At 33.1% G+C, this 25246-nt stretch overlaps 1 protein-coding gene across 1 annotated transcript; it reads left to right on the forward strand.

The window, feature by feature from the left end:
- The first annotated feature begins 14550 nt into the window (after positions 1–14550).
- Positions 14551–24809, forward strand: LOC149779634 (uncharacterized). The gene is made up of 5 exons (XM_089940432.1): positions 14551–15100; positions 15503–15677; positions 16430–16530; positions 23606–23693; positions 24189–24809. Exons 1-5 carry the CDS (start codon positions 14633–14635, stop codon positions 24440–24442), a joined length of 1086 nt encoding a protein of 361 aa, XP_089796558.1. The 5' UTR covers positions 14551–14632; the 3' UTR covers positions 24443–24809.
- The last annotated feature ends 437 nt before the right edge of the window (positions 24810–25246 follow it).

The following is a 25246-nucleotide window of genomic DNA, read 5'->3' on the forward strand; positions in this document are numbered from 1 at the left end:
CTCAATGTCAGTGTTTATTATTGCTTGCTTTACTGTATAGTTTAGGGTTATTATGCTTGATCCTAGAATTCGTCTTTAACATGGATTCTCACTTAATAAGTAATACGTAGAAGTCAAAGTTTATTTTTAATGGAAAAGATTGAACGTTGTGCATACCTAACATACCTAACGAGATAGGAAAATATATCCAAGAAAATAAATAAAACGTAAAATAAGAATTAAATTTTCCAGTTTAAAAACAAACGGACAATTTCGATATTTTGTGAACACACATTAAAAATGTCCTCTATTCGCAGTTTTTACAAAGATAGTATTTGCCCTGTATGGAAATATATTTATGTCCTAAAGACTTTAAAAAATTTAACTACTCCTAGAAAGCACATTTATTCAGGAACAGTATACATTCTAAAATAAATTTTCCGCTTAGTCAAAATTATTTACTTGTCCCCAAAAATGTGTCTACTTTTTAAACAATGCAATTTTATTATATAGTTCATAATGAGACACTCAAATGTAAGAAGTTTGGAAAAAATGATATCCTCACGATCACTATACCACTAATCACGACATTGGCATTATCAATTTTTGGAACTATTTTCATTTCCATTTGGGATATATATATATATATATATATATATATATATATATATATATATATATATATATATATATATATATATATGACCTTACATATGTTTTTTAAACTTGTAATTCAATATTTACGATTATTTCATTTTTGTTCCTCTCTCTCTCTCTCTCTCTCTCTCCGAGTGGCCTAGTGGTCTAAAGAGCTCACCGTTACGGATCATTGCCATTTCACCTCTGTCTGCGTGGGTTCGAGTCTCAGGTTCGGCCAGTGTGGTAAAGTGAGAAAGCTTGCCAGTAGCTTCTCATGATTCGTTGGTTCTTTCCGGGGTTGTCCCGCGTTCGTTTTCCACCATTTATACTGGCCGCCATCTATATCTATCTTGTGCTGAAAAATCGTACAGCAACTCTCTCTCTCTCTCTCTCTCTCTCTCGGATACATTTCAGTAATCAATAAGTATGTGCCATATAAATCCCTAACGACAAAAAAGTAAGCTTGAAGAATTAAATTTCTAATAAAAAAAAATTTTCCACGTGAATCCTAAAAGCTTTTAATGGCTGGATTTACAGGACCTGCTTTATTCGTTATTCTGTGTCACCAGTACCGTATCGAATACCTGTTACACAATGCCACAAACGTTCCAAGCTTTAAAGGAAAAACTCAAGAATATCCAACAATGAGAATTGGTTCGCACTATCTCTAGAACTATGATATTCGTTTTAATAATCAGTTATTAGATGGCTGGAACAAATTTAAACGACTGACATAATTTTAGTTTCCAACAATGACGGATACATTCAGTAGATGTATGTGTCACCATTGCATTTTAATGAAAATATTATACAACGAGTGATATCAATGATACAGTGTACATATAATTTACAAATAAACATAATTAAATTTCCAAGGGAATTAATCACGACTACAAGAAGTTGTGTACTAACAACGGCAGTTATCTCCTCACATCCCTGCCGATTGTGTCCACTTGTATAAAGACGTTCTGTCACTAGTCTAATCTAGTTGGAAACTGTTAAATTGCTTCTTTCATGAGTCTTTTTTCAATCATAGTGATTAAATAAATGAGACGACTGAGATTCAAACGTGAACGTTTACTTAAATAAAGAAAGAACAAGCACGGGTATGGCTACCGTAGTGTTCCCTGAAAAGGTGGGGTTATTTTATATTGATCGATCCTTGACAAATATGTGGAGCCGAGTGGACAACAGGATACCCGTAATGACAAACAAACCGGAGGTAATGTAAACATGTAAAGTTACTTATATTTGATCAAAGTCATTAATATTCCTGACATACCATTTTGATTTTATCCCCCTCTCCCAATTTCTCTCTCCCTCTCGTCAGATATCGTCTATCAAAAATCAACAAACTAGCTGATATCATTAGCCCAATACACAAACTCACTATCCGATTATTTCTGCACAATCATTTTACGGAGGACATGACATAATTAGATCTCGCTGATACAAATATTGTCCCACTGTGACCTTAAATTTACTAGCTGACCTATCAGCCGACACACGTTACTCGATTCTCATTTGAAGATAATTCACAACTTAATTACAGAAGAATTAGTAAACCTCAACCAGGTTACTCTGCTAATTGGCGATTCCTTGACATACCTTTCCAGACATAGGAAAATCAATCCTCAGCATAAATGATACTAATCATTTAAGACAGACAATTTACATATTCACACAATTCGCGTCAGTAGAAATGCATGAAATCTTACAACATGATTTCTTTTACATACCAAACCTCTAAACCCGAACTCATTCATATAAAGGAATATTATACGAATTCTTACAACTTGAATCATGAAAGATGTGTTTATTATTTGTGAACTGAAGGAAAAATTGCAATATGAATTTAAAATGAATAAATTCAACATTATTGTTTCATCAGTGAACATAACAATGTATGTAACCGATACTAACCTTTGTTCTTGATTCTAGATTCGCACCACCCTATGAAATTGAATCTTTCTCTCCGTGCCCCTCACTTTCCGATACGCGCCCCCTTAGGAAGATTTAACGAAAAATACTTTCTATTCCCCGGAGTCAAGACTTCTCCTTCGACAGAAAAACTTCGACTGACCAAAACCGTCTGGGAACACACCCCTCATGCAGCTTAGTGAACCAGGATTACTACTTTACCGTCGAACTTTCTTATTAGTTCCATAGAAGCCAGAAAATTCTATAGTCCGCCTTTATTAATGACTATTCTGGAAAATACCATGTTATGACATCTATTTGAAATGGACCACAACTTCCTTAAATACTCTCCTGGTACATGTTACTTTGGACACTTTACCGCGAGACCTCGCACCCCTCTGTCTTTTCTAACTGTTATCGAACGGGTCCTAATTAAAAATCATTTCATGCCCCAAACAAAACAGAATAATTGTAACAATCTGCCAAGCTATAGTGATATTAGCCAAAACATCACACTTAATGGGCACGTGTCACTCAGACCCCAACAAAATGAGCTACGAAAGAATGTACCAGAATTTATACTACAGACAGACTATTCCACAAACGTTTTGCACCATTACAGTTAGTCTTTTCTTCATGCTGTTCATTAGCCATTGTTTACAGAAAAAGATTGCAAGTACCAAATGTATCCCACTCCACATTTCTCAAAAACAGATTTTACATAAGAAACCACTGAATAGTATCGTGGTATTCTTTGATATATTATGCATGACTTTGGTGTACATGTCCTGTTTTTACTCAATTAGTCTCCATAAATATTTGACGGCGTTCAATATCACTCTAGGTGTACGTGGTTGTCTTCCAGTTTCTCAATAAACAATTTATAAAGGGGTGGTCCTCTTTACGTTTAAAACCTATCTTAGAAAATCTTTCTGAATCTTGTCAATTACTTTGCAATTTTCAAAGTCCAAATCTACGACCTATATAGTACTATTGGTACCAAGGTATTATGGAATGGTTTTAACTGCCAATCTATACGTAGGTCAAGATTCCATATACGTTTGTTTAACAATAACTATGCTTTACTGGATTTTGATATTGTTGGCTTTATAGCTTTGATAGCTCTGTATATATATATATATATATATATATATATATATATATATATATATATATATATATATATATATATATATATATATATATATATATATTACAAAAGAAGTTTCTAACAATCCTGAGCACTTTCGACTCTAAATTAGTCTTTTTCAAAGGCAAACATTAAACAGAGACAAGACAAACAATAACAAAAAAGCTCAGAAACATCGATGAGGTTACAAAATTTTACATGACTGTTTCTCCAGGAATACAAGCGTGAAGTTTTTAGATAACAATTGTTTGAGAAAAGAAACTGGTGTTTATTAATTGGCTTGTTTTGAAGCAAATACACAACAAAGTGATGCTAAGTTCTACCAAAAGCTTGATCAAGATCCAACACTAGACTATGCAAAAACCATCACACATATTATTGACGAGGAGTACCGAGTAGGGCACATAGACCAGCAAGCGAAAACAGCTACTTAAAATCCACAAACAAGGAAAGCCGGGCAGACCTGTATAGATTACTGCTACTAATTATAATGAATACCTGTATAGATTACTAATAATAAGAATGAAAATGTGTATCTATTCCTACTACAAACAATAATAATAATGAATACTTGTATAGATTACTACTAATAATTATAATGAATACCTGTATAGATTACTGCTACTAATTATAATGAATACCTGTATAGATTACTGCTACTAATTATAATGAATACCTGAATAGATTACTAATAATTATAAGAATGAATATGTGTATCGATTGCTACAACAAATAATAATAATAACGAATACTTTGAATAGATTACTACTACTAATTATAATGAATACCTGTATAGATTACTCCTATTAATTATAATGAATACCTGTATAGATTACTGTTACTGATTATAAAGAATATTTGCATTGATTACTACTACTAATCATAACCAATACCTGTATAGATTACTGCTACTAAGTATAATGAATACCTGTATAGATTTCTACTAATAATTATAATGAATATCTGTATAGATTAATGCTACTAATTATAATGAATACCTATATAGATTACTAATACTTATAAGAATGAATATGTGTATCGATTGCTACTACAAATAATAATAATAATAATAATGAATACTTGTATAGATTACTACTACTAATTATACTGAATTCCTTTATAGATTACTGCTACTAATGATAACGAATACCTGTATAGAGTGCTGCTACTAATTATAATGAATACCTGTATGGATTACTGCTACTAATTATAATGGATACTTGTATAGATTACTGCTACTAATTATAATGAATGCCAGTATAGATTACTGCTACTAATTATAATGAATACTTGTATACATTACTGCTACTAATCATAATGAATAATTGTATAAATTACTGCTACTAATTATAATGAATACCAGTATAGATTACTTCTACTAATTATAATGAATACTTGTATAGGTTACTGCTACTAATTATAATGAATAATTGTATGAATTACTGCTACTAATTATAATGAATACCTGTATAGATTACTGCTACTAATTATAATGAATACTTGTATAGATTACTGCTACTGATTATAATGAATACCTGTCTAGATTACTGCTACTAATTATAATGAATGCTAGTGTACATTACTACTATTAATTATAACGGATACCTGCGTAGATTACTGCTACTAATTGTAATGAATACCTTTTTGGGTCATTACTACTAATTATAATGAATACCTGTCTAGATTACTACTATTAATTATAATGAATGCCAGTATAGATTACTGCAACTAATTATAATGAATACTTGTATAGATTACTGCTACTAATTATAATGAATACCTGTCTAGATTACTGCTACTAATTATAATGAATAATTGTATAAATTACTGGCTACTAATTATAATGAATACCAGAATAGATTACTTCTACTGATTATAATGGAAACTTGTATAGATTACTACTATTAATTATAACGAATACCAGTATAGATTACTGCTACTAATTATAATGAATACTTGTATAGATTACTGCTACTAATTATAATGAATGCCTGTCTAGATTACTGCTACTAATTATAATGAATGCCAGTATAGATTACTACTACTAATTATAACGAATACCTGCATAGATTACTGCTACTAATTATAATGAATACCTGTTTAGATCATTACTACTAATTATAATGAATACCTGTCTAGATTACTGCTACTAATTATAATGAATACCAGTATAGATTACTAGTAATTATCCATAGCTACTACAAATAATAATAATAATAATAATAATAATAATAAAAATGATAATAATAATAAAAATAATAATAATAATAATGAATGCTTGTATAGATTACTACTACTAATTAAAATGAATACATGTATAGATTACTAATACTAATAATAAATTATTATTTATCCATCCTGATTCAATTTGAAATGTAACTCGATCGCTTCATCATGTATTTGGTGATGAAATGAAGACTTGTATCCATTTTATCTTACGTATATTTATGATGGTACGCAATATGAATTTGAGTCATTTATCATTCATTATTTGTATAACCTTTTCCGATATGATTTTGAGTAATTTATTATTATTTGCTTGTTTTTCTTGTTTTTGTCATGGTACTTAGTCTTATTTTGAGTCAGAGTCACGTGTCATTATTTTATATTCGTCATGTTACCCAATCTAATGTTGAGTCATTAATGTTCAGAATGTTTTCCCATATTGATTATGAGTCAGTTACCATATGCATCTTAGTTATATTTTCTAGTTTTATTTTGAGACAGTTATCCTGAAGTACATTTATCATCTTATAGAATCTGATTTTTAGTCAGCTATCAGAAGCATGTTTATCATCTTATCAAACTTACTACTGAGTTAGTTTTCACGTTTGTTTATCATTTTATCCAACTTACTATTGAGTCAGTTATCAAATTTGTTTATCTTTTTATCACACTTACTATTGAGTCAGTTATCAAGTTTGTTAATCACCGCATCCAATCTGCTTTTGGGTGATTACCATGTTACCCAATATGATATTTCATCCATTTAGTTGCCTCATTATTAGTTTGACACTGATTTGATGCCTCTGAAAGTTTATTTGAATTGTATCGTTGTCTTTTCGAGTGTCAAGGCTGAAAATCAATCATAGTATCAGAGCTCCAAAATCAAATATTCAAAATATGGTACTTTGCATACATAGATGAAAAGAAACAAGCATCCATCATATTCCTGATATAAAATTTTCTTCCTATAAGAAATATAAGAAAGGAAATAAAAAGACAACAACAAACAATGCAAGACCAGGGGATTTGATTTAAAACAATATTATACTAGACAGACACAATCCATGTATAATGTCTTAGACGTTTTTCATAAGCTCCTCCTTGTGTACCATTTCCATCTGAAGTGGTGACAGAAAGGAGAGATGGAGCTATCCAGTCTGATTTAGAATCAATATTTTATATCATGTTACCTAACTGAAATGTCAGTCCTTTGCCTTCAGTATGTTGATCATGTTCCCTAATTTGCTTATGAACTGGTTATCATAAGCATGTTTGTAATCTTATCCAATATGTTTAGAGTCATTTATCACAATTACGTGTAGCAAATTAATAAATTTATTTTCAGTCAGTTACCATTATTTATCATGTTTACCAAATTTCCTTTTGAGTCAGTTATCATAACATTATAATCATGTGCATCGTGCTACTCAATCTACGTTTGAGTCAGTTATTATAATCACGTGTATTGTGTCACCTAATCTACTTTTGAGCAAGTTATTATAATCGTGTGTATCGTGTTACCTAATCTAATTTTGAGTCAGTCATTAAAATCATATGTAGCATGTTGCCCAGTCTACTTTTGCGTCAGTTATCATGTGTGTCTATCACCTTACCCAATCTGCTTTCGAGTCCGCTGCCATAAGCGTGTCATATCCAATCTGCTTTTGAATCAGTTATCATGAGTGTGTATCATGTTACCCGAAGTGATTTTCATCTTTTCTGTTGTCTAATATTAATTTGACAATGATTCGTAGACTCAAATAGTTTGGTCTAATTGCGTCGTTGACTTACTGAGCGTCAAGGCTGTAAAACAACTAAACTTTTACAGCCCCCAAATCACAAATTCGAATATAGTACATATTTATAAAACAAATTCAGAAAAGAAACAAGAATCCTTCATATTCCGGAGATAACAAATTGTTCTTTAACAAAAGAAAGACAAGGAAAACAATATGCTAGACCTATGGATTTGATTTAAAACAACATGTACACTAGACCCACAATATTCATGCATGCGGTCTTAGAATTTCTTTCAACATCTTCCTTGTTAACCTTCGGAAGCGGCTACAGAAAGCAGAGAAAGGATTGTTGATCACACAGCGAAATATACTCGAACGTTTTGGAAAACAATCAAGGTTTTAATTTTAATACCTAGTACACATTAATACTCATCTCAGGAGCATAACAGACAGATACAAACTTTTATCAATCTGCCCCTTTTCAATGTAAGGGGTAAAAAATGGGATCACCAGGGTCCACTCTATAATGATTTGCGACCCTTTGAAATATGTGTGGATAGATCTTGTAAAACAAACTTAACTTTTATTCAAGGGAAAGAACTCTGAATACAACACTGCTATCAAATACCAGTGTATCAGTTCTGTTGGATTTCTGTCCAATGGTCCAGCTGGTTCAAAGATAATTCAGAAACATTATTGTCAGAATAATACTGAATGAAATCTGAATAAATCAATAAAATTTAATTTAAAACACTGTGGTTTCAAATTTCATCAACTATTCTTATATTTGGAATACATTTGCAAAATTAAAGAGTTGGAGGATTTCGTGGGTTTAAAGCCATTTTGCAGCAAGTGAAAGGCCATATATGGCGGCCAGTATATTTTGGCGGTGGAAGCAGCTAGGAAAACCCAAGAAAGATCAACTGACCCATGAGAAACTACTGACAGCTTTCTTCCATGCCAACGTTGGCCGAGCTGAGACTCAAACCCACGCAGACGGAGGTGAGATGTCAGTGATCTGCAAAGGCGAGCGCGACCTTTTCAAACAATATTGGAAAAGTGTACATGGGCACAAAAAGATGTATCCTCATGTGACATTGCTAAAACAAATGAATGACGAAGAAGTATCATGTTTGGCTGGGTTTTGGTGTTTTGCTGCATATCACACATAAAGGTTATATCATGCTGGGCAGCCAACCTGACCTGATCTGATTGCAGGATTCGAACCCAAGCCTCTTCTTTTGCGAGTCCGACATGCTGGCCTCTGAGACACTGCAACTCTTCTTCAAGCACCCGAGTAAAACTGAGTGGCACTGTGGTGTACAATCCCATGAGTCTATCTTGGGGAAGATCAAACGGATAATGTGTTTGATTTGGTCTCCATATGGCCCATTATGTCTGGGCCAGCAAGCATTTTGAACGCTTCACTCATCTTGCTGTTTCTACTTGTTGTGTCATCATTTAATCCATTATAAATCAGTTGAACTTTTGGCATAAAACTTATAATAGCCAGTACGCCTATGTTAAAGATTCAGCTTTAAAAAAATTAAGAGTACTCCATTATAAACTTGGCAAACTTAATGCAATCAAGCAGATGTATTGTCATTTTAAAGCCATCTCCTTTGGAAAGTTCTTCTGCAACCTGATTCTGTGCACTGAACTATCACTGAACACAATAACTTCCTTGAACAATTGTGTGGCCAAGAAACAATACATATAGTCATCTAAATATTTGTATGATTAATCACCCAATGTACAATTTCTGACATAAACAAAAGTTAAGTACATATGCTTCCAATATATATTCAGTTTAGAAACTAATAAACAATTTTGTTCCAAACATATCCAAAAAAAATATTTTCATGAAATTTACAAGGTCTTTTCACTGAACTCTGTTAGTCTCTTGTAGGATGTAGCATTTTTTTTTTGTCATTTACATGGTTGACTCGTCTGATTTAGTACAGGTTAGACTGGTTGACTCGTCTGATTTAGTACAGGTTAGACCAGGATGCCGAGTTTCACTCAGATCACACAATCCACTGGTGGCAGCAATGACTAAGAGATTGGTTAAAGTTTTTCTGTTTGTTTTCTTATGTCTCTTAGCAATCATGCAAAATCAGGGAGTCCAGCCGCATCATATTCATAAATACCTACCCTCTTTGTGACCATTCGGCTTTTGGCTTAGGCAACAAGTAATGCCCTATCATATCCATGTCCACCTACTCACACTGTGACCACCAGGCTTCTTTCTTAGACAACACGTGATGCCAATCATATCCATGTACACCTACCCTGCCAGTGACCACCAGGCTTCTTTCGTAGACAACACGTAAGCCATGGCACTAGTATGGGACTGACTGACTTTGAAACTTTTATTGACCAATGGGCATACATCACTTGGACCTTTGGTTAAAGTATACAGTCTTAAACCAAACTTAACGAGCAGAAACCATTATTTTCATATTAGACTTCCGAATTATAGACCAAGAATCAATGGAATGTTTTGTTCACCTCGTATCATTTCATTACCAAATCAGTAGGCTTGTAGAGAGACTTCTTTCTTACCCCAAGCACAAGCCATCCACAAAGTTTGGTCCAGGACTGTTTGTAGACCTAACGTTCCTGTGTGCAAACCATTTTGTATCTTTCTGTCACAATTACCTTGACCTTTGACTTTTTAACCCCATTACTGAAATCCTTTCTCCTCACTTCAAGCAGAAGCCATCATCAAGACATTGAAATGGCCCGAGGCATTCAAAAAATGTTATTATGCAAAAACAAATTGTATTCTTCCATTCACTCTACAGTCACAACATTAGACTGAATAGAACTTCATTTATTATTCAGAAGTGATATAAGGTACATATCGGCATTCATGAAAATCATGGGTTTTACATTGAAATAAACTAGAAATTATATTTTAAGCTGCAGATAAAAAATATATTATATTTTTGTTTTCATAATACATTTAAACTTTGCTGTATCAATTGTATGTTTCGTTTAAAAACACCAATCTCGATTAAACCATATTAGAAATTCTGTTGATAACTTTGGGTATCTCCAGTTCGTTATTTGTATGTGTCCATTGTTGTAAGTTGTAAAGAGAATGTCTAGAAAACTAACCTTTTTCCATGAGAGTACGTTGTTGACAACTTGTTTATTTTTGTCCATGATTGTAGGTTCTAAACAACATGTTTGTGTAGAAGGGGCTCATGAGCGGTCTTCTTTACGGTTAGACAAGGTTTTACCATCGGAAATTTTACATTCTATTACATTATATGTCAAGTAGAAACGTTCATAAAGAAAAATCTGATAAATAATTCATTTCTGTTCTATATCAGCCTGTGTGATTCTATTATCAGGGTTTGAAGTTGTGATGTTGACATCAGATTTAATTCAAGAATAATTATTTATTTAAAATATTCATTGGAATAACTAAAGCGCTTATTAATTTCACGATTGTTTTGAACTTGTTCAAATATACTATGGATTGCATCATTCTGGTACATCAGAACATTCAAGACTATAGGAATTCATTCAGAATATTCTGTATTAATTTTCTGAACCTGCGATAGGACATTTAGGATTATTTTGGGATTTAATTCACAATACTATAAGTGTCTCGTAATTTTTCACTTTCTATTGTAGAGGTATAAATCACTTGTTGTTTTCACTTGTTTTGTTACATATTTTAAAACAGAGTCTTAACACGCATCTTAATAGATAAAAACATACATGTGTAATTTGTCAACAAAAGCGGTGTTATCATATATATTAATTGTAATGTCGCCCTCTTAGAAAGAGGGGTGGTTGATTGTGTTTGGCTGGCGTTATCCAGAGGATGACCTCCCTCGATATTATAACCTGGCTGGAGTGAAAGAAGAATGGAATTTCAACAGAGAACTGGACAAGAATACTGGGAAGAAATAAAACAATACGAGCCTCCTTTGATGAGAAAATAACAAATTTAATCAGAACAAATTAATACAGGCAATTCAAATTCAAGTTAGATTATACAAGTAGAATTTAACAGGTGTGTCCAATTTGGATTTATTACATCATCATAACGAGAGGTGAAAAGAGCGTAATGTCTACATATGATTGCATCACCTACACTCACTTTGACCGTATATCAACGTCTCCTAGTTCATCCTACCTAAACTCTAGGTTCTGCCCCTTCGTGGACTTCCTGGTCCATTATTCTGACCTCGTCCTTCTTTCATTCTTTTCCCTGTACTTCTGTCTTCGGACTGTCTCGTCCTTCTCTCAGAAAGCTGTTCCTTAAAGGACAAATTTACCCCATAATACTGTATACCTACTATTTAAATGTACAAACAATTCCCTTAAAGCTATTCACAGCCTGTGGATATCCACACACCGCGTTAATTTTGACTTAGTACGGTAGGACATTGACCTCGCTTCCAGTGGCAAGTCTTAAATTACCACATGAACGACTACTAATTATTACCGTATTAATTTACATATGCTACTACATGCTCGACTACTATTGCATGTAATTCAAAAGAAATGTAACACACGGCGTTCCTTAACTACAAGATTATCCAAGCATTACAAAATCAGATAGAATTAGGTAATTATCGTTAACTCACGATGATCTCTATCGTCCTAACAACAAATTCAGTTATTTCATATAACCATATGAAATCTTACAAATATGAACATTTGGATCGCATGCAATCAATTCTACCAATGGACTAATAACTGTAAAATTAAAAAGGTAAATGGCATAACAATTCTAGCATCAACACTTTCCATGAAATTAAATAAAATATGTTGCATAATAACTCTAGCAACAACATATTTCCATGAAATTGAATAAAGTAAGTTGCATAACAACTCCAACACAAACATATTTTCATGAATTGAATAAACGAAACATAATATGGAAACCTAGTCAAACCAAACACATTTGCATAAAACAAGCAATCAAATAATAGAATATTACGTGAAACTAAAATTGCGTACCTTGATGCTGTATTTTTTACCTTCCTTCAGGACTTGTGCGTCCTAGCACTAAACATGCCTTTCTTTTTACACAACGACCAACTGGCTTCCACCGGGTCAGAACAAAGTTTCCTCTTCTAGGAAATTTCCAGGCTAAAGAATTTCGACTAGGGTCGTCACTTTAAAATCAGATTGCTCTAAAGTGTACGCCCTAATTTATTCTACCCAATCGTAGGCGGTGGTCCCTAATCTTATCCAAAGAAATAATTTCTTTCATCAGATTTGGACAGCTCAGAATCTGTATGCGACTTTGCGTGACAATTTCCCTTTGAAAAACTGATAGGTGGACATAGGTTCCTACCAAGCGGTTAGGGTTGGTGGCTCAAATGTTTACTTTCTAAGGACCGTGTTAATATACCCCGGTCAATTTCACTGGGTCGGAAACATTGTTCCTTTGAAGTTTACACTGACAATGGGGAGATGAACGACGAAAGTTCGAAATGACCTTTCACAAAGACATCTCTAGCTTAACTGTAATAAGACTTCAATTGCTAAATGCATTCAACTTTAAAATTTCTGTAATTCAAAATTCGACACTTCACATGAATAATGATAAAATGGTTGGATATGTGGTGAGAAAATAAATAAAATAATTCATGACTGAATTATGGTGAGGTATAAAGGGTGTGGCTAACCGTCATGTTAAATTTGTAAACATTTGGCAAATAACTATGTCAGCAGCTAGTCTGATAAATCAGCCCATAAGCAAGCCACTAACATATGCATGCAGGTTTTGGGGCTGATTTAGCGGACTGTAGTTGCACCTGCTTCATCGGACCATAGTTACCCCCGACAGCTTGTACCCTACTAATAATTTTAAAAATTGAAAATTGTCAAGGATACAAATATTGCATAAATCTCATTTCTTTCATTGCTTGATAATACCATTATTAAATCGGCATATAATTCGCGTTTCAAAACTAACGGAAATTCAGCACTAACGCGGTGTCCATACTTGTTTCCAACCTTTCAACGAAAATGGACCCTTCTAGCATTTTCAAAACGACATTGAGCAGGCTCCTCGTTAACAACGAAAACTATCACCAGCATGTACTTTGCATTATAAATGTGTGTGAAAGTAAGTTACTAGTCTAATGAATGTTACACATGAATACCGGCTAAACCAATTTATAGTAATCGCACACCCTCCTGTTTGTTTGTCGCCAAGAGGTCCCCAACAAGGTCAAAATCTTCGCTTTCAATGCAAACGTAACTCCTGATGTAAACAAGCAAACTGACTGCTCGCTGTCCATTTACGAAATAATAAACTCCAAACTCACGACATAACCATTTTATCATGATATAAACTCCTGTTTCCAAAGTGACAACCCGACAACTTTATTATTTTATAAATTCCAGTATCCAAAATCGCAACCTGACCATTTTATTGAAGAGAAAAATAATGTATCACTTTATTATCTCTGTTGTTAATTATAATTGGATACTGATTACTGATATATTGATCATTTATACCAGCATAAATGTCGCGACGAGACACCACATTCAATTTAAACAATCAATATCTCGTTTTCTCTCCAAAACACACACACACACACACACATACATACATACATATATATATATATATATATATATATATATATATATATATATATATATATATATATATATATATATATATATATATCCTATTGCAATATGCTGTCATGGATGTCATCTTGTAAATTTCATAGAGTGCATGATGTCATTGTTCGACTTTTCATCTTATATAAATATTTGAATATTTGTTTGTGCGATACTGAAGTTTAAATTCCTCATATATCAAGATTTGTTTCATATGTTATTCTTAGTGACCAATCAGGACTATCCAGCTGAGAGTAAACACATTTTACATTAATGAGTTGCATTACATGCAAAGGCAACATATGTCTTCACTCAATAAGAGTTCCTGTTTACTTAAATTGAGTTCCAGACAAGTGCCTGTTTACTTAAAATGGGAATTGAAAATACATGTGCAAATGCCATACCAGCAGAGTCGTTAGCAATTATGGGGTATCTAACACGCTGTTATGTCGCCGTTATGCTTGTCTGTGAGATCGTTTCAGCATTAGATGATCCTTACATTCATCTTACCAAACGACTGAATAATATCGAAAGAAATGTCAATGCAAACTTTGAAGTTTTCCGTACGGAGATGTTTGATATTATTAACCGCGTCAATTCTTCTGTTTTCGACCTGAAAGAAAGGTTCTTAAACACGATGAAAAACGACCCGAACGCTAAACATACCGAACCTGTCTATGTGAACGCAGCTAAAGGTAGTTCAGTGTCAGATCATCTGCCATCGTCCGAGTTGTCCTTACAGAGGCACTTAATGTCCATCCGAAAGGGTTTTAGAGCCGAGAAGAGAGCACGTGTCCAGCTAACAAATGACTTGGATCGGATCTTGTTGTCTTTACAGGTACGTTCATTTGTTGGTATTCTATCTTTTTTATGCTTTCTTCGGTCTGACATTCTCATGTACATTCGTATACATATATGTATAAAAGTATAAGCAAAGACAAATTACAAGAGTGAAGCGTAGGTCCACAGACTGATTGACAGATATCGGGACAAAATGGCCCAAGGATGTGACAAGAAGACGTTTGGATAATTTAGAATGAAGTGATGTCTTCAAGAGATCGACAAAACAGAGTAAAATTAAAGAAATATATAACAAATAGGAGATTATGAACAAAAACACATACCAACACCGAAAGCTGAGTCGGTAACTGTTTGTTTCTTACATGCGTGAATAAAAAGAGATAGATCGGTCAAGGTTAATTAAATATTATACAAGTAATAATTCCATGATTTGTTTCAGGAACATAATTCTTCGTTCGATGCTAAACTACGCATTGTAGAGAAAAATCTGGCAGACGTTGTTAGAACGAATGCTGCACTAAAAGAAGAAAACAGGGTATCGTTGACAAAAATGCAGGAGAAATTTGAGTCCAAGCAAAAATCCGTAGAAGACAATGTGCGTGAACTGTTTGAAGGTATATAGGAAAAAGCGTTATGTCGTCAAGCTTAACATTGTCTTAAGTCATGTGTCCCAACACCTTGTAACCTGGTGTAGAGCAATAATATGTCTATAGCGTTCTCGCAAATGATCACCATAATGTTAATATTGTGGTTCTTTCTTTTCCCCTCTTCCTCACGTATGAAAAAACGAAACCAAACAAGACAATCCAACCTTCTAACCAACCAAACAACCAACCAAATAAACAACCAACCAGCCAACCAAACAAACAAATAAACCCTATAATAGAACAAATAACAAGAAAAACAAAAACAAAGCAAACACTCAAAACAAAGTACACCAGCCTTTTATACTTTGTAATCACACTACTTCAGTCCGTTTAAACTTGAAACAGTATTAGACGTAGTATATGTAAGTACAAAATGTGACCAGACTCTTTCCATTTACAAGTAACCTTCGGTTCTGAATATATTTAAACTACTATTTCAAGAGACTGTAAATGTTAACAGATATAGTTAACAGGGGAATATAATGTTGTTGGTGTTTATAATGCATGCTTGTTCTAAAAGACCATTGTTTAGCAAATGCAAAATTTGTATGACATAACTTTGGATATGAACACTTCCTTTGCAGCAACAGCAACAGCAGCACATGCATAGAAAAATGAAGAAGAAGAGGAGGAAAGACGTTAGATTTTTCCATCTGAAACTTTCCAACTGTTAATACAGATTATTTTAAGAATATGTTATTGTTTTCTATTTGTTTTAGCTGCGGCGAGTAAGAAAAGGACATGTTCTCCTATGTTCGAGAAACATGGAAACAGTTGTTACTTCGCAGTTCCCATCGAGGCAACTTGGCTTAATGCTAAGGTAAATAAAAGAAGTCACACAAAATTTGTATGTAAGTTGTATGTATATGTCCACCTTACATATTTTAATACTTGAAAAAGATAATATATTTATATTTCTTTTAGCAGGATTATCGTCACTTCAAGGTAAGCATTGGACGCCGTGAATTCATTTTGTTATTTAAAGTTCTTAAATCACAAAATTAATATCTTTTAAAACCACCATGATATATTAAATTTTGAAGAAGAAAAATCAATTTTGTTAAACATAGTCAAAGAAAAATAAAATCACGAGAGCTCACTTGGTAGAGTGTTTGACGCTTTACTCCATCGGTCCATGGTTTTAAACCCACCAGGATCGGTTGCTTCTGTGTGACATTGGGAAGGCACTTAGCTCGAATTTACTCGGCTTCATACAACCAATAATGTCTTAAAAATGCCGCTAAAATCTATAAAAAGAAACTTATGCCTGTGTTAAATTTCAAATGTGGATACGCACAACAAATATTCTGACAGTATATTGTTACGTTCTAGGGGCTTAAACTATGTAACAAGAAAAGGTAAAACCCAATAAGCATAAAATTTTCCAAAATATACATTTATTTACCTAAAATATAAAAATCAAAGTTAAAAATATTAAAAATAACTTAAAGTATGGTAGGAATTCCTATAATATTTTAATTTCACAGCAATTCGGAAACGATCCAAAGGTATTCCGGATGAAAGTTATAATGTGCCTATGTGCTAGCACCACATAGAATTACTATTCTAATATCCAAAAGATTTTACTTCAAGGTAAAACCAATGAAAGTAATATATTAATAAGGTCCTTGAATATTTTGCGGTATTCCAACGAAATTATATATCTGAGCAGTCATACTGATTGTAAATTCCGTCTGCCTTGTTGGTCACTACTGTAGAGACATTTCGAAAAAGTAATAAGTTGTTTATGATTCACAATATCATAAAGTCAGCTGTAAAAAGATCATAGAAAAGTATAGCTGTTTGAAAACCTATAGTTTTGATAAAAGAACGACTTATTTCGATATCGTGCTCTCTGAGTGTAAATCTCTTGTCTTCTTTAAAACACCCTGAAGAATTACCTTTTGATGTAAGAAGTATGTAAAATGATGCTTCTATTCTCTCATACGTTGTTGTTCTAGAAGACTATGCTAAACAATACTTGTATCCTATGTAAGTTGAAAAGGTAGACAAACATTACTTTTTGATAAAGACATTCTTGCTTTTCTACTGAGCTCATTTAAAATATTGAAATAAATAACAGAGGAACAGAATCTCAGATATTCGTACTATTTTTCCGAAAGACCAGTTACTCACACAAGCATATAAAAGTATAATTCAATAGTCAAACTGGCTGTCAATCCTTTCTGTGTTCTCTCTCTTCATCGATTGATATATGCACTCTTCAGAAGTTCATAAGACAGGTTACAGGATAAGGGACAATTAGTTCTTAAGAAAGTTTTGCTTAGAAGAAAGAAAGTCAAATCAATTGAGGAAAAAAAATTAAACAAGACAAGAAGAAGAACAAGCATATGGAATCGAAAATATGTGTCAGTATTTAATCTGCCTCCATATCACACAAACAGTCATTTAAAATATTTCCATGCAAATGATTAATGCAAAAACTGTAACGAAATATTTGAAATAGTTACACAAATAATTCTCATTCAAACCTATTTCATGACGTAAAAGGAATTTTAGTTATTTAGCAGTGAACATTTTAGTTATCTTTGTTAAATATTAGTTTTCATTATCCTTATTATCCGCACGTATATTTTATATGTCTTATGTCGGGCAATGCATATTATATTGGAGTTCGGACATAATCTTATGTGAAGCTTGATTTTATTATTTTCGAATTAACATAATCAAATTGTTATGACTCTATTGTTTTAAATTAAGTTACAGAAAGAAGCAAATCCAACAATCTTTTTAAACTTAGCAAATGATTTAATTATCAAGGTTATAAAATGAAAAGTTAACAGGAACATATAGCAATATAAATTAAATCCAAAATAATACAAGAAAGATGTTCACAAGTCCAAAAGAATCGAACGTTCTGAATGAATTCCAGATCCTCAAATGTACTGCATAGTAAACAGTCCTGGTGTATCGCAATGGCATTGTCCAGAACTGCTTTAAATAAATTCACAATAGTCCCAGAAAAATATTTTAGTAGAGTGAGCACTTTGTAGTTTTTTTGTAATTCCAATAAATAATCCTAAAATATCTTTCCTCTCAAATTAAATATAAAACAATATTACTCACATCTGCAGACAGATGTTTGCAGAACACGAACAAGAATGATTGTCCAGCTCTACCCCGTCAAATACACCTAGAAGTCGTGGGTTCGATCCCCGGCCGAGTCATACCAGAGACTTAAAAAATGGTACTAACAGCTGCCTCGCTTGGCGTTCAGCATTAAGAGGTTAGTGTTAGGACTGGTCGGCCTGGTGTCAGGATAATGTGACTGGGTGGGACATCATGCTACATGTCTGCGGCATGATGCCCCAGTGCTAGACATCACTATAAACTGCCACATTGCAGACATCGTAGTGATATGACTGAAAAATTGTTAAAGCTACGTTAAAAACCAAAATAACATTACATTACATCAAATACACCTATATAGCCACAAAACGCATTTTTTCCTACTCGCCACGTGAAATTTGCACAATACCCAATGTCGTAAAAAAGCTTACCTTACTGACCAATCCAGCGGGATAAAACTCAATTCTCCTATAAACCCATCCGACCTCACTATCCAGTGGGGAATTATTCTAAACTTGTCGACAGGTTCAATATATAGGTTGAATTTAACTTGTAAACACCTATTTATAGCTCAATATCTTTAAAATAGAATTTATACTCATGGATAAAATGTTAGCTATATATTATCTTGTTTATAGATGATCACTACAAAAACTACACACAGTATGCATACAGTCTAGATTACACAAAATATAGATATACATAACACAAATAACAGCAATACATATACGGTGATGACAAAAGTATATTGCATTATTATAACATAGTCTCGCTGTGAAAGTATGCCATAGAATAACATGAAGTTCCTCACTTCTCTTTGAATCTTGGACATGCGATGTCCTAATATCAGGGCCTGACAATCTCCTCACATGTCACATTTTTTAACATGTACCCTTGATGATGTCTACTTAGTCATGCACTCTGCATCACGTTCAGACACTTGTCGATCTCGCTCGTCTTTCATTGGATTTTCGTTGTATTGATTGGGAACTCCTTCTAATCCAAGGTTTTCTTAGCAAACACTATATTGTGCGTCACCAACTACTCAGATACACTGAGGTCCTCTACACACACACACACACACACACAAAGAGCGAATGACAAACTAATGTCACCTTTCATACGTACCTATTTTCTTTTAAGCGTTGAGAAATATGAAACCAATAAACTTTACAAAATTTTGCATGAAAGTGTTGAAAAAATAATTTAAAACTTTTTCTATTCAGTAATATTTGCCTGAGAATAATTAAACAGTTTTATGACCCTTCATTGTGAATAATATCTGGCTATTTGATGTAATGTATTGCGATGCATTGTGTTAATATAGAGAAGATTACATCAAATCGATAAGCACAAAAACGTATTGCTCGTAGGGGCTTGAAGAACTGGGCAATATATCCCTTCCAGTCTCTCCATTGCCATTTAGTATCTCGAACAGCTATGAGATAAGGACTGTTATATTCTCATCCTTTAGCATTTCTCTCATGTTTAACAGTCGTTATGTGTGGGATTCTAGTTCTGGCTGGAAACAATTTTTTCGTGAAACGCAATTCGTTCTGATAAAATCACCCACTGCCCTTAAACTGACTTCTCTTCTATACTTTTTTCATGATTACATCTACAGATTAAGTATCTACGGCTTCCTCCTCATTGTTTGATTCTTCGTCCTCGGGGTTCAAATTATTGTATTATACTGCATTTTCGTCCCATAATAGCGAGTGCGAATGGTGTATGGATACACGAACACAACAAAGTGTTCCGCAAATATATCTTCCATGTTTGAATATTTCTAATTTTTGTTTATTTCGATGTTAACTGTTCGAACACTGCAACATAATGCAATAATCCATTTATTTATCCGAGTTTAAATGCATCTGTTTTCGCTGTAAGATATTTCTAACCACTTCTCCGTCAGCATCTTCGTTCATGTCTGTCTTCAATTATTATCTTCCAAATATAATTCTCCCTTAAAGCTGGTAATGTCTAATCATTTAACATTTTGCAATCGTTTAAACCAGTGATGGATAATAGTAAATCGTTTTCATGACACACGTCACACAATGTTCATAATCACTTTAAATATGTTGTCCTCTTGTGGTTGTGTTTTATCGGTTAAATGATTCTTACTTTACAACTGCAACAATGTAACAGTGTTAACAACCGCAATTTTTATTCAACTATTCAAAAATTTGCTGAAATTGCGATTCCATGTCATAATCTAATGTAATTCATCTAATTCTGATTTTATCTTTTTATTGATTATAAATAATCCTGCTCTTTCTCTTATATTTTGCAGTGTTTAAAGTTGCTGAGTTTTCTCGACCACTTCAACCAATAACATGTCTGTTATTTATTTTAAAATCTTTCTTTGTTGTTTCCTTGATAATTGCTGTTTCATCCGCTTTTTCAGCCACTGTATTAAAGCCTTTGTCGCTGGGGCAGATTAATAATGTGTCTCACATTTACTTAACATTTAAAAGTATGTTAAAGACATAGCATGAAAGTCAATCACTTTTCCTTCTCCAGATTATTTACTGATATTTATTTTCTTTATGCTACCTCTTTGCAATTTCTTGTAATGATCATTAATATTGTATGAAATAAAGTCACTATGAAAGACATTCTCAACAGGTAGAGACTATAGCATCAGGGGAGATAACAATTTGTGTAATTTCGTCTTGATCTTATGATAGAAATGTGGAACGTTTTGATCCATAACTGCAATTTATAGTTGTGTCTGGTTATGTACATTAGATGTGTTAAATAGAAAGTTTTAATTGTTGTTTTTTTTCCAGCACCTGATATAAATTATTTCTTCATTGTTTTTTGTTATTCACAGTTATGCCTCCTTTGAATCTGTTTATGTGTGTTTGAAGGATATATAATTCATGTGAAATAAAAATATTTTTGTTTCATTCCTGTTGATGTTGAAGTGAAATATGATGCTTTCATTTCAATGAAATATTGTAATAACCAATAAAAAAGTATGTGTTTTCTAATAAAGTAGATAGTATGCCATATCTTTTATCAGTTGTATTGGTAAAACATATTTCTTTTTCTAGGTTGTCCTAGTATAGAAACAAGTAAATTTCCGTTTCTTTCTGAAAGATTCATAAATCCTAATATTAAGGTCCCTCTGTATAAGTTCTATATTCATTACAGTTTTTAATTCCTGTTTGTTGTAAATTTCTACAAAGTCTCTAAGTTGTTTTTTCCTTCTACAATTTTTGCAAAACACTTCAGCTTGTTGACTCATTGTGTTGGAGACTTCTTCCTCTTTGCACCTGCTGTTTCCTCTTAGCTGTAGTACTTGTTAACTATTAATTAAATGCTTCATGGCTAACTTTAATTTGTGAAGTATAATATTTCCCTTACTAACTTACTACTAATCATCGCTTCTGTTTAACATTGTTATCGCAGAGGTCACTATCTCATCCGGTTTGAAAACCTTATTTTAAACCAGGTTATCTCTGGGTGCTTTAGCAACAAACCCTACTATTGCTGCACCGAATTCACTGTCAACAAGAGGGACAAGAAGAGGACGAACACGGGGTGATTCCCTCTCTCCATATATTTTCATTATATGTTTGACCCATAGCATCATATATTTCCAAATATCAAGGATATTAAGGTATGCAACAGAGACCATTGAATATTACATATATGACACGGACACCTTACTAGCTTTAGGTGGCAGTGAAAAATTTATTAAATTTGCATTAGATTTTTCAAACATGAATCTGCAAAGTTCTCTAGACAAAATGAAAAGATAAATGCTGACTAATTTACGAATTACAATGTACAAGCGATTCTTATAAAAAAAACCTCTTAAATACTAAAGTGTCAAACACTATTTAAAATTAGATGAAACGCAATAGCAGTTAATTGAAGTAAAAACATTATATTACCAAGAAGTATCCAAAAAGAAAGGCAGTTATATATTAAGAAAGGTCACAATAAGATGTTAGAACAGCGTCTGCAGTGACTAAAGTGGAAATTGTTTACTGGGACACAGGCGCTAGGTAAAAGCAGAAAGTAAATACTGACCTTTGCAACAACAGTTAGAATTATCGGTTACCATTATTCAGAGAGAAGAGCATTTTCTCCCCAAGAAGAAAGAAAAACATTCAGAGGCTATGCAAATGCTATATCAGTTGCTGAATCGTTAATAGCAAAACAACACATGTGACACCTGATGTTGCAGTGTAAAACAAACAGAAAGCTGTCGTGTCACTTGCCGCATTTAAAATGACTTGTCACTTATGGCATTTCACCTGGCTTGTAGCTTGTTGTTCCTTATCAGCTCACTTATTGATTTAAAATGGCCTGTTACTCTCGCCATTCTTATTTATAACTTCTGAATTTCAGCCGACGTGACACTTGTTACCTTCCACCTGACTTGTTGCTTGTTATTCCATATCGGTTGTCTTGTCACTTATTACATTTAAAATGATTTGTCACTTGTGACATTTTTGTTTATAAGGTGTCGCTTGTTTTCACATTTCAGCTGATTTCATGCTTGCACTTGCTGAATTTAAGCCGGTCTCTCACTTCTTTTTGAATTCTAGCTGATTGACCACGCTTTGCGTTTTAGATGATGTGTCGATTTCTGCATTTCAACTGATTTTTTTCTTGCCATATATTAGCTGACTTGTCTCCTGGAACATGTCAACTAATTTTCAACATGATGCATTTATGTATGTTCTCTTCTTTTTTTTTGCATTTCAGCTGCTTTGTCACATTTTGCATTGTAGCCTTTTTGTTTTTTGCATTTCATCTACTTTATTACTTTTGTTGCATTTCAGTTAATTTGTCATCTGCTAGACGCCGATCTCCTTAAGATGGATGATCTAAATGAAGAAAAAGTGGTTGCCGGTGTCATTCGGAGATCGCGTGAGTACTGATCGTTTATCAAAGCACGGCTTATTACATTAAATGAAACTGTGTTGGTATACATATATGTTTCATGATACTTAACACCTGGAAACTGTTAGAGACATTTCTACAAATAAAACCTTTCAAGTGACTACTCAATATCCAATTTTGAGCAGTATCGGGTAAATATGGATTTTATTCCCTACACAGACCGGACATTAATCTGAAGACAAGAGTACTTACTTAGCATAAGTTATAATATTTGGAGATGATATCGAATATATTACAAGAAATGACAGTTTAACGCATTGTTAGTGTTCTTTTAAGCCGTGCATCTTCTTTTTTATGCATCAATTCGGTTATATATGTCTGCAGTATATTTCCTATATCCCCGAAATCCGGTTGGTAAATCATTTTATGTAGTGCTATGTAGTGTATATATATATATATATATATATATATATATATATATATATATATATATATATATATATATATATATATATTATTCAGGAGCAGAGCGTTATCGGGACTTCTGGATAGATGGCACAGACCTCATTACCGAAGGAACGTTTCAATGGTTCCGAACAAACGGGCAACCGCAGATGCTTCGTTATAATGGATGGTATAATGGAGAACCGAATGGTAACACCAAAGAAAATTGCATGAATATCTACAATGTATTGTTCCCGGCCGAGAAAATTATGAAATGGAACGACTTGAATTGTGATGATCGTATTCCCTTTGTTTGTGAAAAGGAGCTGTAGGCTAGCATACATTTGACAAGCATTCGGAGCCAGGACGACAATTTTGACTTTGATCAGAGAAGATATGTATTTGCATAACTTTGCCGCTGAGTATAGGAACCTTTAAAACACAGATCAATTATATGTGGATTCTATAATATAAATCGAATCGAATTTTTAAAAACAATTATTGTATCTTTTCCACTTAGGCGATATATAAACTATTTTCAGCGATTGTACCGTACTTATCCCACAGCAGATTAACATGCTACTGACAGTAAGTCGTTTGATATATCATGGATGGCAACAGCATTTATGTTACTTCTATTTTGTTGTTTTTAATCATTACTATTTGCTGAATCATGTTGTCAAATATTTTTCAATCTTTTCTCGGTGTCAGCGTTTATCGTTCCTTGATTACTGAACTTCCAGATGTACATACATTGTCAATGTAGTATGTACTAATTTTGCATTTCTTTTCTCGATGTCAGTGTTTATTATCGCTTGCTTAGCTGTATAGTTTAGGATTACTGTGCTTGATCCCAAAATTCGTCTGTTGCATAGATTCTCACTTAACAATTAAAACCTTATGTTCATGTAATACATAGAAGTCAAACTTTACTTTTAACGGAAAAGATTGAACGTTGTGCATACCTAACATACCTAGCGAGATTGGAAAATATAAATAGAAAAGAAGTAAAGCGTAAAAAAAGAATTCAATTGTCCGGTTTAAAAACAAACGGACAATTTCGATATTTTGTGAACACACATTAAAAATGTCCTCTATACGCAGTTCTTACAAAGAGAGTATTTGCCCTGTATGGA

The sequence above is a fragment of the Sinohyriopsis cumingii genome, chromosome 17, assembly GCF_028554795.1.
Source record: "Sinohyriopsis cumingii isolate HCF-2022 chromosome 17, ASM2855479v2, whole genome shotgun sequence".
In the NCBI taxonomy this organism is placed as follows: Eukaryota; Metazoa; Mollusca; class Bivalvia; order Unionida; family Unionidae; genus Sinohyriopsis; species Sinohyriopsis cumingii.